At 36.6% G+C, this 19,710-nt stretch overlaps 3 protein-coding genes across 3 annotated transcripts in view; all 3 read right to left on the minus strand.

The window, feature by feature from the left end:
• LOC6649112 (voltage-dependent calcium channel type A subunit alpha-1) overlaps positions 1-12,822 on the minus strand; it is a 66,096-nt gene extending 53,274 nt beyond the window's left edge. The window contains exons 1-8 of the mRNA XM_047011124.1: positions 12,578-12,822; positions 6,331-6,649; positions 6,065-6,204; positions 5,656-5,756; positions 3,220-3,375; positions 2,930-3,150; positions 2,750-2,853; positions 1,879-1,994 (exon numbers count right to left, since the gene is read on the minus strand). Coding sequence (XP_046867080.1) covers positions 1,879-1,994; positions 2,750-2,853; positions 2,930-3,150; positions 3,220-3,375; positions 5,656-5,756; positions 6,065-6,204; positions 6,331-6,649; positions 12,578-12,822 — 1,402 coding nt within the window. The remainder of the gene's footprint in view (positions 1-1,878; positions 1,995-2,749; positions 2,854-2,929; positions 3,151-3,219; positions 3,376-5,655; positions 5,757-6,064; positions 6,205-6,330; positions 6,650-12,577) is intronic.
• A 1,245-nt stretch (positions 12,823-14,067) lies between these two features.
• LOC6649032 (serine protease gd) lies at positions 14,068-16,472 on the minus strand. Its single transcript, XM_002071701.4, has 5 exons — positions 15,979-16,472; positions 15,756-15,906; positions 15,523-15,694; positions 14,871-15,431; positions 14,068-14,802 (listed from the first exon to the last, which is right to left on the minus strand). Exons 1-5 carry the CDS (start codon positions 16,189-16,191, stop codon positions 14,238-14,240), a joined length of 1,662 nt encoding a protein of 553 aa, XP_002071737.2. The 5' UTR covers positions 16,192-16,472; the 3' UTR covers positions 14,068-14,237.
• A 53-nt stretch (positions 16,473-16,525) lies between these two features.
• Positions 16,526-19,412, minus strand: LOC6649033 (fibrous sheath CABYR-binding protein). Its single transcript, XM_002071702.4, has 7 exons — positions 19,149-19,412; positions 18,984-19,087; positions 18,850-18,921; positions 18,129-18,771; positions 17,453-18,062; positions 17,202-17,391; positions 16,526-17,128 (listed from the first exon to the last, which is right to left on the minus strand). The coding sequence occupies exons 1-7, from the start codon at positions 19,237-19,239 to the stop codon at positions 16,592-16,594; spliced, it is 2,247 nt and encodes a 748-aa protein (XP_002071738.1). The 5' UTR covers positions 19,240-19,412; the 3' UTR covers positions 16,526-16,591.
• Positions 19,413-19,710: the final 298 nt, after the last annotated feature.

The raw sequence follows: 19,710 nt of genomic DNA on the forward strand, positions 1-19,710 counted from the left end.
GGGGTACATAATTATAATGTTGATATCTATGTAATAGCAATAACAAGATCATTTTTTGTGGTTGAATCTGTATATATTTAATGTTTTTTAAATAATTAAACTAAACAATAAATTTGTAGTAAAATTAATAGAATAATAGAAACCAAGGAAAATTGTTGTAAATCGAAAATCGTCCGAATGTAAAAGACAATGAAAATGAATTCACCATCAAAATTAACTTGGAACAGCATCCTTTTAATATGCATCTAATGGGACTTTGCTTTGGAAGTCCTTTTGCATGAACAGGACATAAAAAGATGTCAGAATACTAAACGTTTAGCATTAGAATTCATTTAGCGTTGGAATATTTCTTCTTTCCGTTCCGATCCTGGATGCATAGTCCTTTTGAATTTACCAAATTTGTATTACTTTTCAAATATAATTCCCCCCCCACCACTTTGGTTGATTAGAGTCTTCCAAAAAATAGTCTTTGTGGAATTAATCTATTATAGAAATTACTGCTACTAATTCTAGACAAGTTGATGTGGTTAGTCAAGTCATTCATAGAGTCAGCGGAAAGGGAGAGAGAGTAAAGTAAAGATACCAGGGATAATATATAATTTGATTTGTTCATTGATTATATGATTATTATTGTGGATTTTGGGTGCACTTGTGTCTGATTAATCCTTAGCTAGCCGTAACAATATATATGTATGTATATAGATATATATGTATGATTAACATGGCATACACATTAACAGCAACAAGGATAACAAGCACACTCACTTTTTGGTATCGGTTTTTGATTCTGGATCGAGGGGACTTATACGTGGATAAATAGGAATATTTGTTATATTGCATAAACTAGTAAACTAGCTAGATAGATAGTTAGTTAGTTAGTTGGTTGGTTTTTTGGTTGGTTGGTTGGTTGGGATTAACGTTTAAACGTAGTCTCTAACTTTAAAATTGTCTAAAGTATTTGTGTGTGTGTGTGTGTAGGCAAACTTGCAAGTACATAGAGAAGAATACATATGTACGTAGTTGTAATTAGTTTTTTTTTTTTTTTTTGCTAGAAAGGAGTTGTTTTTTTGTTAAGGAAATAGTAGATAAATGTTATTAGTTATGGTGTGTGTGTGTGTGTGTGTGTGTGTGTGTGTGTGTGTGTTGAGAGTGTGGGGTGGGGAGGGAGAAAAGACTGCATTTTCTATGTATTTGTTGGCAGCATTTAGCTTATTTCATAATTTTTATTTAAAAGAGATTGAAATTCTTGCTGTTGTTTTTGTTAAGTTCTTGTTTTTGGCTTGCGAACTAAGTTAAAATTTATATCAACTATATTATCAACTAGCATTAAATCAAACAGTTTCCGTTATACATAAGTATATGGGGTAATATTTTGGGGTATTTTGTTTAAATATGAAATAAACATACATAGTATATGTATATTAGAGAGTTCTGATTTGGTTTTACTTTGTTATTTGGGGTAAGTTAATTAATCAATCACTTGTGGAACATGAACTTGTTTGTTTTTTTTTTAACAATACTGAATACTAAGCAGGTTGGGTGAATAACTCATAATGCAAAGACAGTAGATTCAATGCGATTCAATTCCAATCTCATTTATATATATCAAAAAATAATTTCTATTCACTTCTTTGCTTGATTTCTTACTGCCTTTGTATTTTTTTGTCCAGTAGTTTGGCTAAGGATTTGATATTAGAGGTATATATAGATATATATTTATATATATGTCTATATATGACTTTTTTTGGATAGAGTAGAGTTCGAGTAGAGTTTGATTATGAAAGTATTTGGAGTTCAATTTGGTACGAATATGGTTCATATATTTGATTCGATTGATTGATTGATTGATTGAATGATTGATTGAGGATAGTTATAAACCTGCTTGTGTGATCCAATCAAGGTACGAGACCATTGCAGTTTGAAACATGGCCCGAAATCGGCATTTCTGAAATTCCATTCGACGTTCGACGCGGTTTCGTTCGTTCGAAAACTCTCTAAGATTCGAGAACATGAACATTTAATTTACGTACATAAATAACTTAATTTGAAATCAAATAAAGAAAACATTTCTTCTCAAATAATAATAATAATAATAAACTCATACATACATATATCGAAAGAAAAATGAATGATTCAATACATACATATGTAACAGGAGATCGAACAAATCGTTCGATTAGTCTTAAATCTCAAAATATTCTTGATTTGAGTTTCGTTTTTTTTATTTCTAGGTCTTTGATAATCATGCAAACAGTTACACAAATATATATGTATATATATATATATATTTACATATGTTTAGACAGATTTTTGAATTGAAACTCTTTTAGGGTTAACATCAAAGGATAACTTTTTGGATTGGGGTATTATTATCAAAATATGTATTCCTTTTTGTATATATACAAAAATCACAATTTATTCAGTCAGAAACAACATTTTCTATAGGTACACTTTGTATATGTTTGTTTAGACGTCTTGTTAAATCAGAGGATTTCAGTATTCCCGAGCATTGAATTCGATCAAACGATCGATATTGAGAAAATTATTCAAACATATGTATGTATTTATAGTTAAAGTAAATTCAAATGAAAACACATTAAAATAATAATTGATTTACAAATTGAAATATATATTTATATATTTATAAATATTTTAGAAAATTATGTTATTTTGTGTGAAAAATGAAATTCAAAATTTGATTTTGAAAGTTTGATGATTATGTTTTTGTATGTCAAAAAAGGCAACTTACCCACTCAGAACACCAAGAACTAAGTTGAGCATAAAAAATGAGCCTATAACTATAAGAGGCACGAAATATATCCAATTAAATTGTGAACCTAATGCATCGTTGGTCTAGAGAGAGAGAGAGAGAGAGAGAGAGGTTAGCAATAAAATGATCAATATAATCGATATAGGTATATGTATTTACCCAATACAGTATTGACGTCCAGCCCTCCATTGTGATGCATTGGAATACCGTCAACATGGCAAATCCAATGTTATCGAAACTTGTTATGCCTGAATTTGGTCCATCCCATTTCTCCAGACACATACTGGTGGTGCTATTGCATACAAAGGAGCCGCCTGCCTTCTCTGTGCTGTTGTCCGTATTGCATGGTGTCTCTGATTCACCTTCCTTCACTAGTTTGTCTGTCGTATGGGAGAGGAGAAAGGTATCGTTTTAACTGATTGTTCAGATCAATCTATTTATATATATACTTGGATCTTCTAAGCTATAACAAGTCTTATGCAGTGCGCCCGAATAAAACTCGAGTCCAATGATTGCAAATATTACGATTGCAAACAACACCAAGAGACCGATTTGCAGTAAAGGTGCCATCGCCTTGATTATAGATTTTAAAACTACTTGTAAACCTATTTTCCAGTTTCAGTTCCAGTTCCAGAGGCAAGAGCAGAGATAGGATTATTAATTATGAAAGAGATTAAATTGGATTAGCATTATTATTATGTCATTCATATTGTCGTTGTGTGTGTTTCTACACAGGCGAAATGATTGTCATTGAAAGATTAATAAAAATCCATGACAAGCATTTGCCCCAAGGAGAAAAGAAATCAAAAAATCTATTGTTTACATAGTTAGTGTCTATATATAGTCGACATTTACTAATATAGTTGTTTAATATAGAATTATAAGCCAAAATAAAAACAGTGTTTGCTATAAACAATCTAAAACAAAATAAAAAAGGAGTTTTGTGTTTTTTTTGTGTAAAATTTGAGTCAAAATCCTTGTAGGACAGAACGCTAAATCGTCATAATGTAGAGGTGTATACTTGTGTTTGTGTTTAGTTAGATAGTTAGTACTACTCACTAGGAATTCCAGACACTAATTTTAAGGGCCGTAACACACGAATGGCTCTAAGTGTTCTTAGGTCTACCTCGGGCCCTATTTGTGGGTACTGTGTCATGAATCTGTTTAGATTTTTTTAGACGTTAAACGAAACGACGATCAAAACGAAAGGGAAATGAAATCAGGTATTAGCAATACGCAAATTTTTCAAATCACATAAAACAAATGAAGAAAATACTTATAGCTCACATGAATAGACACGAAAACAATAATAAGAAAATTCCAAAAACATACCAAAAATTAATAAAGTTTAGATAAAAAATAATAAGAAATATCCATCTATATAATCTCATACATTATAAATAGTAATTTACGTTTAACGTTCGTTTAATTCATTTATTTCGCACACACAATGGGATACCCAAGCGAAAACTCTGATTAATTCAAATTTTTCCTCATTGATCACGTTCAATTTGTTCAATTTTATATTTGAAATTCTTTAAGAGATATTCAAAATATAAACTTGAATTTTGATATTTAAATATTTTCAAGTATTTGAGGCCAAAAATTGAATTCAACTAGAAAAATGATTAGTTAAGATGAATTATTGTCAGAATATATATGTATATATGTATAGATAAAGTATGGTAAATCTAGCCAACAAACTAATGTCTATCTTACTTATTTAATTATTCATAATTTGGTGAAACATTTTTAAAAGTTTTCTTAGTTTGATATTACTTTCATTTGTTTTGCTTCCACCAAAATAGTTTTGTTTCTTCACTAAATGCGAAATTTAGTTGACACTTTTTGGCAGTTCATACTAATTGACATTAATTCTAAACTAACTAAATATATATATTAATGAAAAGAAAAAAAAAAGTTTGAAATTATAGCAGCTAATTGTAAGACCGAAGATCTTAGATATTTTTGTTTGAATTATACTAAAAATTCTTAATGTATATTTAACTGTTTAGACACTTGACAAGTTTGTGTAATTATTATTTTGTAGATTATAAATCACACTAGTAGAAAGCTGCATGAATGATGGAAATATCAAATTTTGAATGAATACAATTAGATCAATAAGTTTGAATATGAGTGCATAACATAACGAACTTGAAAGATTGCCAAAACGATTTAATATTCGTTTGAATTATTCAAATATTAACGTTATGTGTTCATTGCAAAGTAAACAATCATTAAAAATGAATAAAGAAAATAAATAAAAATGAAAACAGATGGTTTTAGTTGTTTTCAGTGACTATAGAATAGAATTATTCACATTCTTTCTCATTAAATTCGTTACTGTTATGTTCGAATGTTGTGTGAATGAGCTGATTCATTCGTTTCGTTTTGAATTTAATATCATTAATGCAGCTCATTATAAAACACTTAAAGTTCTAACAAATAAAATATGGGTAACAATGACAACTATTTTGCAGAGTTCTCCTTAATATAGGTATATTTTTTTAGATATATTGACACAGATTTAGTTAGAATAAGTGTTTAAGTAATAGGATATAATGACAATGATGACAATACCCTAAGGGTGTAACTATTATATTATATATATATATAGTTGTTATGCCTAAATCCCTTCCCAATATGACTAGATCTCTAAATATTGAAATGTGTGTGACATTTTATCTACTCACTAAATTCATATTTAATTTATTTTTCATAATAATTTTCAAGCTTTATATATTTTAGCTCAAAACGAATTCAAGTTAGACATTATATATTTGATGTAGGTTAAACTAGCTCCCCAAGATCTAAAATTCTAGATTATATATGTCTGGCCTAGTATGAATAAGTTTTGAAGTTCACTCATTGTAAAAGCTTACTTGGAATACGGGATACGAGTTTCAGTGGACGTAAAACTCGAAAGGATCTCAGCATACGCAGATCAACATCTATATTGGCCTCGGCAAATATCGTCATGGCTCTGTTATTGGTCAATGGCCATTTGGAATTTCAATCAGGATGATATTATTCTTATATTCATAGACTTGTACATAAATAAATCAGACTTAGAATGCATGTACACACATGCATACATAGAATTTAATTAAATTTGATGACAATGTTTTACTTATATACTAGATAAACCCCAAACAAACATAAAAATTATATGAAATTCAAATTGAAACTAAAGATTAGATAGAATAGAAAGAATTTTGTATGGTCTGTGGCCATACAATATTGAAACATATATATGTAGAATGGTGCATTAAGTAAAGTCTGACAATTTACCCCGTCACTACAACGAAAAAATCCATGATGTTCCAAATATTCCTGAGATAGGAGTGTTTATGCAGAACAAGCCCTAAGGCGAGGATCTTGAGCGATGCTTCTACACAGAAAATGCATAAAAAATAGGCCTCCGTTTTTTCCTAGTTATCGAAAGGAAATAAATGAAATTACATTACAAGATGAGAGGTCATAGATCATAGAGCCAGCAGCATTAGTAGCAGCAGCAGCAGCAGCAGGAGGTTGACTACTGGGCTAATAGAGCTTACCAGTTTTTGAGCCAATACTGTCTTGTCGCCCTCTGGCAAGTGCTCCTCTAATGCCAACACAACACAGTTGGCAATGATTGTCAATAACACAGCATATTCAAAGGGCGGCCATTCTATGATGAATCGTGTGTACTTTCTAATTGGGTTATCCTCGGTTAGGATAAACAATGACGTCGGACCACCACCTGGTGGGTTATCCTCTTTTTTTGGGCCACCCATTCTATCAGCTAAGCGATGGGCTCCCTTTCGACCCAAGTGCCCCCCGCCTAAGGAGTCCTGTTGATGCCCTGCTAGCACTGCTTCCTGAGCCGCTTCCAACCTGAATTATATACATTTTGTATACAACATGAAAAAACAATATCAAAAGGAACATTAAAATTAAGAAGTGCATACTCTAAAGGTAGAATTGTTCATATATATATATATATATATATATATAGATATATCCCCATGATGACAAACGAATGCGAAACATCAACTGAATTGAAATGGAAACGCAAATATCCAATACAAACTTTGCTTTTGTCGTGTTTGTGTGGAAAAAGAGATTTCACATTTCATTTCAGATAATGTCAGATTCAGGTAATTAGGTTAAAGTTTAAACAAAAGAGAAAAACCTACCGTCACTATATCCAATTTCTGATACTTTTGTAACGACCGCTCGGCCATAATTATATTACACAAGGTGAACCACAATACGCATTTGTCGGGAGTGACACGCCGTCCGCATGGCACGATAGCGGCAACTGGACATTTAATTCGAGAGGCCAATTACGCTGGAAGAGAGCTGCACGGGTTTTTTGTGGTAGTCGTAGTGGTAGTGGTATTTGGCAACGGAACAGGGTTAGAACGACGACGACGTGGACGAGAACGAGGATGAGGACGAGAACAAGGATGAGAACGAGAACGATGGCGACTATGACGGCGACAACAACGACGACGACGGCGGCGAGGACGTGGACGTGGACGATGACGATGACAACGAAGACGAGAAGAAATAGCAGTAACTGTAGCAATGACGGAGGCGGACAAAAAGGAGTTGTTATTGTTGACGGTGGTGTTGTTGGTGGTGGTTGTGGAAGAGGAGGAGAAGGAAAATGTCTACCAAGATTCAAGTAGCTGATGACAATTGCAATCTTTTTGATTCTGATTCCGTTCCAACACACACACACACACACACGCACACGCACACAAACACACACAGGGACACCCGTACGGATACAGGCACGCCTTGGCCTGGACTCCTACTGTGTCTCCGGCTGTTCCAGATCCTCCACCTCGTCTCTTCTTATATGGTATCCGTTTTGAAAGATTTTCTTGTTGTTATTGCTGATGTTTTTATCCTTTGTTGATGTTGTTGTTGTTCTTTCCAAGTGCTTCTTACTTCACTATCTATACATATATATATTTGTTGTATATATTCTTTGATTTGATTTGTGTATCCTTCCTTTTTTTTTGTATTTATCGAGCTTTAGTCATTTATTTCACAATACTAGAGATTTAGTCCATCGACTTGCTTTTTATCTGTTTTGTGTTACTTATTTCATTTGGTAATACAAATGCTAAATTCATTGAAAAATCAAAAAATTTCACATTATTATTTTTGTTGCTTTCATTTTCGAAAACACACACACACACGCGCGCGCTCGAATAATTTTAACAATCTATATTAATGCACGAGATTTATATACAAAAAAAAAAAAAAATTGTATTTTATTTGGTTTTATTTTAAAACACACGCACACACACTTGAGGGATTTTCTTTTTCTTTTCTATTTTTTATTTATATTTTTTTTGACCGATTCTCATATGTATATACATATGTACATATGTATGTATGTACATATGTATGTATGTTATTTGTGTTAATTACAGAACAGAGAGCAATGGTAACACGAAAAAGGGGAACGGAAACGATATTGAGAACGATTTCTATTTCACCAATAATTATGATGCTTTTCGGGTCAATTCAGTTCATGACCTATCGAAAGCACACTTAACGCACAACATAAATGCATAAATATACACATACATACATACATATAAATTAATATATCTATGTATGTATGTATGTATGTACATCGTTGTGTGCATTTGATGTATATACATACGTTAAATGCATACAAAGTGCATTTACTGGCTGATTTATTTTCGTATTTATAGCACACTTTTATGTGCTAAATACATGGATGTTTGCATGTGTGTATGTGTAATATGTTTTGGTGTTATGTGTGTGTATGTAATTTCATTTATTGGTATAACATTCCATTACTGGAACACGCCATGAATGAAAAGTTAGGGGATGAAAACCGAATGTTTAAAAAGCTCAACACACCGACAAAGACGAAGAGAGAGAGAGAGACACACACACAGACACAGAGTGTGGTGAATTGTGAAACGATGAAATAATAAAACAGTGAAACGATGAAATTGTTTTTTCTGACTTCACTGGAAAGGTAGAAAAGTCTCTCCACAAGATAAAACCTTAGAGAGGAGCTAAAGCAGGCCAACAGCAGCATTCACTTTCGAATTTGTGTTTACTTTTTACTTCTACTCAGCAAGCAATGTATGTATGGTTGGATGTATGGATGTAAAAATGTAGAGATGAATGTACACATTGAATGTGGCTGGATTCTGGTTTAATTTATATCATCATGGTAGTAAAAGATATGTATAAAGTTTTCCACTGATTCTAAATGAGTTTACTTTGCCAGATATGAAAGTGGTATCAAATTTCTTTCTCATATCAACTGATACAATCTTTGACCGTTTTACACAGCACTTAACAAATCCTTGTGCTGATAAGTAGACCAACCAAAACAAAATCTCTTCTGTTTTTTTTTTTTTTCTCTTATCCTCATTCATGTATATAAATTCACACCTAAGGAAGGTGGTGAAAACAAAAATACAACAACAAATTTGTTTTGTTTAGTTTTAGTTATGGGTAAATATGAATTCTCATATAAATATTGCGTACATATGTAGGATGTACGGGTTATGGAGGCAATCTTTGCTCTTTATGATAATGACGTCATCGGGCTATATTGTCTAACGTTTCTCTTATTGTTGTTGTTGTTGTTTTAGTTTCTTTTTTGTCGACGCTGTTTCTAAAAATTGGCATTAAGCCCTACGAATAGAAATGTGACAGAGTCAAACACATAAACACATAGACAAAGATACATATGTATATATATATATATGTGTGTGTGTGTATGTGCGTGTATATTTATGTCTTGTTGTGGTTGAGGACCAACGAACTTATAAAATAAACAGCAACAGCAAAAACAACTAAAATAAGAACAACAACAACAACAACAGTGTAGATAACTAGAATAGTTTAGATTCTTTTTCTTCTTCTACTTCTTGTTCGCTTGCTTGCTCTTCCCGTATTCAAGCCCAGGCTAAGCGCAATACATGTAAAGTGTTGCCTACATTTTGGGGCTTGCTTTAGCTTTTTTTTTTTTTGGTTTAGTTTCTTCTTGTTGTTTGAAGCATTTTACATTTTTGGTTATACAAAATTTAATTGGTTCACTACTCTCTGTGTGTGTGTGTGTGTGTGTGTGTGTGTGTATGTCAGCTGTATTGCTCCTTTGGGGGTAGGGAGTTGGCATAATAAAGAAATTTGGAATTTGAAATTTTATTTGATAAATAAAAGAGCTATTATAACAGAACCGACCACATGGTCTAATATAATTATGCCTTTGAGTTGAAGTTTTCTTAGTATATTATACATTTTACATATGTATAAATATTTGTACATATGTACGTATGTATGTATGTATATACATGTACATATATATAGAAATTGTTGGGAAAACATTCATGAGCACACACGTCATATAAAATTGTATTCCCAGCGGAGTCACTGAAGAGGACACATAAGCAATAATAGGGATAGGAAGGGACTCACACAAACACACACACACACACACACACGTACACACAACATACATACATATGTAAGAATATTTAAAATACAAATGAAAAATATTATATATGGCTTGTGAATAATCATGTATGGATGTATGTATGTATGTATATGTATCTATTTTTGAAAAACCCATGTAAATATATTGTTGGATATATGCATATATGTAATGTGGTGAGCAAAACTAAATATACATATGTATGTGTGTATGCGTGTGTGTGTGTGTGTGTAATTGTTTGATTTCGTATTATCGCCTGGCTACTCTCAACACAATCGACACAATTCATTCACCTTCCTACGCGTGTACACGTCACAATACGATACCGATAGCCGCGCTCTATGACTCTGTAACCGAAACCGAAATCCACTTGGCGTATTTCGAAACAAATGCTGACGCTGGCGCTGGCGCTGGTTTTTGGTTCTGGTGCTGGTTCTGACGCCTTCACCACCAACGCACCAGCAAGGCAAAGGCAAAGGCAATGGCAAAGGCAATGGCAAAAGCAAAAGCAACGGCAAACGCAACATTCCACCCGTTGTGCCACCGACCCGCTGACCCAATCCCAATCCCAACACACTTACACACACACACACACACACACACACATACAGTTAAGGGCGAATGTTACAATTTGAGCATGTGTAGGTGTATGTGTATGTGTCTGTCTGTGTGTGTGTGTGTGTGTGTTTCTGTAGGGCTACCCGGACCGAGTGCGTTCAATGGGTTTCTCTGTTAAATGAACGGCAACAATTACAACTGGGGATATGACTATGGCGACGACATGTGTGTAAGGCGGAAGACAACTAAATGGAAATGGAGGGCAATGGCTAAGGGCAATGTCTAAAGGGCAGGTGGGCCAGGTGCTGGTGCATCTGTCTATATATCTCATATAGCTCTCTCTCTCTCTCTCTCTCTCTTGGTCTTTTCTTTGCTTTTCTTTTCGGTTTTGGTGTAATTTAATTTTTGTCTTTTGGGTTTTTTTTTTTGGTTTCTGTTTTTCATTTACTCATTGCTCTCGTTCTGTTCGATTTGGTTCTCTTGGTATTTTCTTTTTGCTTTTTTTTTCATTTTTTTTTCGTTTTTTTTTTCGTTTTACTCTCATTGTATTCCCTGACTTGGGTTTTTCTTGGCATTCGCTTGAATGTTTGTAATTTGATTTTCACCACTCGACCCGATTTTGCATGCCACCGCACAAGATTCGAAATGTCGAAGTTTTTTTCCGTTTTTTTTCTTCTTTTTTCTTTGTTTCTTTCTTTTTGGTTTTTTTCCCTTTTGCTTTCTTTTTTTTGGGTTTTCTGGACAGAGCGCCCCACTTTATGAAATTGCAATTTATTTGCAATTTATTTATTTAACACAAAAAGCACACACACAATTACACACACACACACACACACACAGAGTGAACACTTTGCCAAAAAAAAAAAAGCGAAGAAAGAAAACCCGTTTTTCGTCAGACCCATTTTCCATTTGGAACGGCAGGGAGAGTAGGGCTCGGGGGGTTGGCTTAGGAGTTTTCGAGGGGGAGGCGGATAAAAAAATTAGAAAAAACACAGAAAAACCGCTTTGGGCGAGCAGCTAACACCGAATTTTTGTCTCACCAGTTGGACGAAAAAACTCAACAAAAACGCAAGACTTCAAGACTTGGCGACTTTGTATTACACACTACAACTACACACGCACACTGACACACACATCGGCAGCGAAATGCACGACAAGGCAGAGCGGACCAAAGCCACCAAAGCCAGCCCTGCGCTTTGGATCGAAAACCGAAAGCTCCGACCAGGTACGACCAAAACTTGCAGGGCAACAGTAAAACGTTGGCCGCACTGGCCGCCACTTTGGCGCATGCGGATGACGTATGAGAAATACGGGGCCGGTAGTTGGTATAAAAAGGACCTCTATATACACTAGACACACACTTTTAGCTATCTTTTTCATTCACTACACCGCCCCCCACCCCCGTAACGTATCCGTGTGACGTGTGCCATGGTTGAAAGCTTTGAGATTCCAATAATCGCTGTCGATACTCGATAAAAAAAAGTATTGTAATATTTTAAACAATTAATCACTTGGTTTAAACAAATTGCAAATTGTTTATTAACTTTCTTATTAGAAATTCATATTAAATGTGAAATATCCTTCAATTATGGATTGAAGGGTTTATCGTTACAAAAGAAACCGTTATAAAAGCTTCGATTTCGATTTAAGCACATTTTAAAAGATAGAAAGGATCCTTAATATGATTTATAGACTAAAATAGGAGATGTTTAGTGATATTCTATGATCATTCCCCCCTCTGACTTCTAATTGAATGTACTTACATTATATCACCCAAATTGAGGCGAGTCTGAACTAGAGCAAAACTTTCTTGTCCATTCTCAAGAGTATTGGCAACGGCTCGTCTCCGCTTATTTGAGGCCTGGGAACCATAGTGGGCACTTCTCCTGATGACGCCATCACCAATAATGGCAATATTGTCATCCAGACATCCAACAATGTTGCTATTCGTTAAACGCGCCATCGGTGATGAGCCCCTTCTGCGACGAGCTCCCACTCCGCCCAGCATCCTGTCAAGGATGGAAAATGGAAAACTATCACAGATCTGAAAAAGCGATCTCTCTCAGACACACACACACACACACACACACACACACGCACAATAAAACATATTGAGATGAGAAAATCATCTCATTTTATTTCATTAACAAAAAACACTTTTTGTATTCATTATAAACAATTTTGTCGGCAGGAGTGGGGGGGAAAAAAAAAAATTTAAATTTATATGCACGCACGAGAAGATTCGAGGATCTGCATCGATTGCCAAATCAAGCAAATCACGCAGTAGCAACTCCGTAAGAGACAGAGAATACACGTACCCGCTGGTACCGTTCAGTACGAACTGATAAAACTATTTCCATGGAGCACAGCCAGTCCCATGCAGTCCGTGGCATGGCAAGATGTGGGACGCTTGCCGCTGTGCTCAGCAAGGTATGCAAATGTGTACAATGTACATACATACATACATACACACTCATTCATGCCCATGTAGTCAGGTGACTATGACGATGACGCTGACGCTGATAGGAGAACGATGACGTGCTCGATAGCACCCAGCATATGCGCATTGAACATTTGGGGTCCGTAATTAGCTAGCTGCTGTTCGAAGCAAGTGCCAATAAAGATAAACATCATCCTTTGTGCATATATTATTACAAGTAGTACACAAACCCGTAAAAACTTATTAAAGCCTCGAGGCATTGCTCGAGTAACTAACACTAAACCGACCAACCCGTAAGAAAGAGGAATGAAAGTCTTCCGCAATTATATATACACACAATATTATATCTATAGGAATGTAACATTTTAAGTTTTCCACCAGCTGTGCTCTTTAGATCGAAATTTATAGTGTTGAGGACTTTTACGAAGTTAATGTAATCTATAAATTTATTTAAAAGCATTTGACTGGGGCAAAAAGTAATTGAAATGTGACTTAATTCAACAAAAACCAAACTCGTACTTTTTTGTCTAGTTTAAAAGAAAAACTTTGTACTATTTACAATTAATATAATTCGCTGTAATATTTTGGCTTTTTTTATACCCCGCACTCAGAAGGTTAAATGGTATATTAAAGTCGCCAGCATGTACATATATATGTATATATCAGGCAAAGGGAATTTGAAAAAAAAGAACAATTTTCATCCACAATATTTAAACTATAGCATTTGAAATGTTTTTGAAATTTACATTAAAACCGAGAATACTTATACTTTGGCTAATTTTTGAGAAAAAAAAAAAATCACAGGGTTACAAATACTTTTGCATACGATCGTTCTTATTTCAAGATTTTTCGTAATTTAATATACATACATATATAGATGATATACAGATACATTTGTTGCTCTAACTAGAGCACACACAAGAAATAACATTGGCTCACACACACACGCACACACACACACACTTATCTAGAGTAGATCTTCCTTAGATAACAAAGGCCATGATCCAATCGATAAACTTTGCAACGTCTGCATAAATGATGTATTGATTGCTGCAACAGTTTGCTGAGCTTAAACTGCTGGAATTTGGTTTCACCGCTGACGAATTGAATCCAGCGGATTCTGCAGGCAGAGCTGCCGAAACAGTGCCCCGCAACATCCAGCGATTATTCTTGAATATCATTAGCCCGGCACCAGAAATGCCTGTATAGAAACTAGCACCATTTCCATTGCCTAAATGCTGTTGGATTTGTCTATCCTCCACCAGAATACCGGCGCAAAATGTTCGATTTGAAGACAGACTACGGAAATCTGAGTTGGCCTTGAAACACACTTCATTGGGCACAATGGGAGCTTTCACTATCTTGGGTATGCTGCCATCGAAATGTGTTTTACTTGCAACAGAGACCGATGGACCCGGTGATTGCAATGACTTCGATGCATTCGATTTATCAAAACTCCAGCCAATGACAATGCCGTGCTCACCCACAATGTATTCCGATTTACTAGAGCCAGACCAAAGGCACGCGGGACGAATGAATGTATTGAAGCTGTTGAAAGATCATGATATGATATGGGTGGCACTCACATTTCTAGGTAGGGGGGGGGACATGCTTACCGCACTTCATCCTTAAGCATTATGACAACAATGTCCGCATCGTATGTGGTTAATTGGCTTTTATAGTCCGGATGAATGTAAATGCCATCTACAGGAGCTGCAAGAGATCCCTCCTCGTTCCAGTTCTTTAGATTGTGTCTTCCCAAAAATACTAACACCTCGTTGGCTGTATACCTTTGATTGAACATATTGAAGCAGTGAGCCGAACTAATGACCACACGCCTCGAGACCAGAGTGCCGCCGCATTGAAAGTCAAGAGAAGTCAAATTGTTGACATAAATGGCCGCTAGCCAGGGCCATGAACCACGTGTGATCGATGGCAAACTATTGGCCGTTGCCGTGCTGTCATCCACCTCTCCGTCTCCATCCACTTCCTCATCGTCTACAATGTGCTCAATCTCATCGTAGTCATCGAGAGACGCAAAAATTGGTGACGAAGATACCGATGGATCAGTGTCGCCGGATCGAATATGGGATTGCTGCTTGTTACGCTGCGGTAATCGAAAGTCCAGGCTGCTATCGCTCTTGCCACAAATCTCTCTTGGTGAATGAAATGGTTTTCTGCAAGAAAATTAAAGAATTATTTACGAAATGTTGCTATATCATTGGAGGGAGGGGGTAAACTTCAACCGACCACAATCCGGATGCATACTTCTTGAACTGGATGTGCGGCTTGTGTGTCTCTGGCATCTCCTTACCACCTGTTCCGGGCATCGATTCCAAATCGAATTCCTCAGCGCCGCCCGCAGTGATCTTTTTGTCGGCAATGAAGGTCACTTTTCGTATATGTTCCAATTGGATTTGGGTCATGAAAATACTATGCTCTGCGTATGATATATGGAAATGATTCCAAAATTAACATACAAAAATCAACAGTATACTCACCGCCGGATCCAAAACAAATAACATGATTATTGGCTGAAATTAGAATTAACTTGGGTGGAAAATGATGTTTTGGAAATCGTATCTTATATAGGACAGGAGCAAGATGTGTGAACTGTCCACGGGTCAGCAGCTCAATTTCGCCAAGATAATTCTGAAAGCAAAGCCTGGGACTTGTTGTAAGAGACGGAGGAATTGAAGAAGCTAACTAGAAGAATCCACTTACCGTAGTTGGTTTGCCGCGCATCGAGAGGGTAACGCGCAGGTGAAGTGCCTGTTTTAAGTCTGGATTTCGCACGGCGATCAGACCGAACCATTCATTGCCATCGAATCTGTATTGAAAGATCTTTGGGCAGGGACTAATTGGCATTCCCTGGGCTATGGCCTTGGTGACATGCTCAAAGCAGATTAGTAAAATTGTTGTTAATTGCACTTTCATCTCAATTCATACACACACACATACATGCACTCAAGCATAAAAGCTCTCATACACACGCGTGCATACACACACACACAAATACATATGCGTATGTAACTGCATTAGTTTAAACAAAAAATGGGCTTGAATAATGAATGAAATCCTCCACACAATAAGAAAAAAGAACCAGTTGGCGAAATCTGATATTATGCTAACACTTTGGTAAAAAAAAACAATTTGAAATTTAGATGATTGCAAATTATTTGCGCGCGCCAGGGCTACATACTCGATAACTTTTGAATCTTATCGATTAATTGCTATCGATTACACCAGTGCTGGAAAATGTATAAACCCGTTACTGTTTTTTTTTGTCTTTGAATAATTTTAGTACAAAAATTTAACATGCTTATATGGAAATGTATTATTCGGCATCTGGTGGCGGTGCTTCTGGTGGAGGTGCCTCTGTGGGTGGTTCCTCCGCTGGAGGCGCCTCTGTTGGCGCTGCCTCTGGTGGTGTTGGCTCTGGTGGTGTTGGCTCTGGTGGCGGAGCTTCTGTTGGCGGAGCCTCAACCGGAGGTGTCTCTTCTTTCGGTGGTTCCGGTGCAACTTCCGGTGGAGCTGACTCTGGTGGTGCGGATGTCTCGGCAACAGCCTCACCTGGTTGTGGAGCTTCTTCGGCAGCTGCTTCAGTTGGAGCTGATTCATGGGTAACCTCCGCCACCACAGATTCACCCTCTGGCGCTGGAGCACCCTCTCCTTCAGTTGTAGGTGGAACCGCCGCTTCACCTTCTGCACCTTGAACAGCGGTTTGAGAAGTCTCCTTCTCAATATCTTCACCTGGTTGTTGCACATCGGCGGAAACTGCTGCTCCAGCATCTGCGGGCAATGTTGTACGTTGAGGTTCAAGGCTTGCCGCCTTCTCTCGAGCCTTCTCTGGAATTTCCTCACCTTTCTTGCCCTGGAAAAAAAAATTACGACAATTATGACAGTGAGAACAAAAATCGACGAATATAATAAAATCTGTGGACTACCTTTTTGACCTTCTTCTGTTTAACATCAGCGGGCGGCTCTTCCTGTTGCCTGTAGTCGTCTGGAAAGAATTTAAGAGCCTCGTCATGTCCGGCTGTCACATTGGGACTGACATAGCTAGGTCCATACGAGACCAAGGAGAGCATCATATTGGATTGCACCTTATTGACCTTGAGCACAATTTTGTCGCTCCTAAAAAAAAAAAACACACAAATTAGAAGAATGATCAAAGACTCTAAAATAAATTACTTACAGCAATTGCTCTGGATAGTAATCGTATTTGTCTGTGGAGTTCGCTATTAGCTCTGTTCCGTCTGGATCGTCGTTGGTGAAGTAACCATACAGCGGCACCTCTTCCCTATGACGCTCCACCACGTGCATTATCTCTCGGCGTTTGGTGGCATCGAATGCCATGATTATATGTGGCGGTTCTGGTTTTGGGTCTGGTGCCAAGAAACCTGTAGTTTGACCTCGGAAGAACATATAGATGAGGGCAGCATGGGTGCGTCTATTATTGGGAACCCACACAGCCGGCATCTTAACGGTTTTTGTGCGAGTCAATGGTTTGGGTGGTTCTTCCTCCTTAACTTCTTCTTCTTCCTCACCCATATCGTCACCCAAATCCAAATCCAAGTCAATATCAAATGGCATGCTTGGAAGGGATGGTAAACCATCTGCTCCATATTCTGGACCATCCTCCTCACTTCCTTCTTCTTCGCCATCCTGTTCGCCTACCTCTTCGTCGACGGGAACTGGAGTGGCGTCCTCTTGATGGGTTGGCGACTTCAATTTGGGTTGCTTTTTCCCTTTGACCGGCTTCTGCTCCTCTTCCGAGCTTACATCTTCGACCCACACTTCGCCCTCTGTGTGAGAGTCAAAAATAATGAATTATCATTGTCCCTACGATCTGATTAACCACCTCAGCTTACCCTTAAGTTCCACTTCAAATTTGATCTTCATGGGCGATATTATAGGAGGGATAGCATGCTCCTCAAAGAATTGCTCATTTGGCGGGGCAGATCTCTCCTTTGTCAGCTCATGGGCATATGCCGCCAGCACATTGGGGACCGTTCCCACTGTCTCATCGATCTTCCAAAAGCACATAAGCAATTCCTTGCCATCCAGCTGTTCCAGCACATCGGGTGGCATTGGATTCCTACACGCATAATTGACAATATCAAATTGTTCGGCAGTCACTTGAACAACTTTGCGATCCTTGCACTGCATTTTGAGTGGTTCTGCGGGCTCTGTTAATTTCTTAAACATATCACGATTAACTTGTGGTCCAAAGACTGTGACACCAATATCCGGCATATTCTCCATAATGGCATCCGTCACTTGGTTCAGATAGTCATTTTGTTTCTTATTCTTAGCATCACGTTCAATCCGTTCGAGCTTCTCAAGGGCTTCGGTCTTCACACGCAACTGCTCCACCTCAATGGGTTGGAGCTCTGCTATATCATATACATGTGAACGCGGTAGCTTCTGCAATGTCTTCTCCAGCTCCTTTATGACCACAGCCAAGAGCTTTGGGGCATCAGTACCATACATAATATTCACCGCCTTGCCGCCCTATTATATTGTAAGGATCGAAAATTGTATGTATCTACATATATCTATTCTATTAATCTTATAGATAAATTGTCTTACTGTTACAAACAGCCAAGTGGGCTCACTCCTCTTATTGAAACGCTTTAAATCTGTGATTGTATCCGATTTGCACTAAATGAAAAAGGTGCAAAATTCACTTAACCGATTAGCAAACTAAACAATCATCTACATACAATGGCCAACTGCAAGTTATCACCGCCATATTCAAGTTTAACCCTACGCAAACTACCAACCATACCCAGACAAGGACCGCACCAGTCCGAGTAAACATCCAATACTGCAAAGCGAATAAAGAAAAACATTACATGTATTCTATATATTCATACATTTATGCCTACCCAACAATCCAGGACGTTCCAGGAACCTGGCAAAATCCTCATCGTTCTGTAGATCCGCCTGCAATTGTTGCACCGCTCCCTTCTTGGCCATCGTCGTCTACATAAGCAATTTTAGCCAAAAAAAAATTTAAAAGAATATATGACCAGAAATTTGGAATGATTCACCGTATTATAAATTTCATAATGAACAAAATTTCAACTTGTTTTCTGAATTTGATAAATTATTTTTTTTTTTTGTTTGTTTCCTCTCTCTTTATGTTTTTCTCTATGCCTAGGCCGAAACAAAAACAACATGTGTACATGTTATGTATCTAAGTTTTTCGAGGAATTATTGATCAAACATATTATTAATTTTCTTATGGGATGGATTGCACAACAACAAAAATGCATCCACAATGCACAACAATCTAAACTGAAAATTGAAAATTTAATATTAACATTTTTTATATAAAAGATAATTGTTGCCTCTAAAGCTTAACTTTCTGCATCTGATTAATTGCAAATCCTGAGGGGAGGATTATTTTAGTTAAGTCACAACAATTTACTTACTTCATTTTTACTA

This window comes from Drosophila willistoni (assembly GCF_018902025.1).
Source record: "Drosophila willistoni isolate 14030-0811.24 chromosome XL unlocalized genomic scaffold, UCI_dwil_1.1 Seg141, whole genome shotgun sequence".
Lineage (NCBI taxonomy): Eukaryota > Metazoa > Arthropoda > Insecta > Diptera > Drosophilidae > Drosophila > Drosophila willistoni.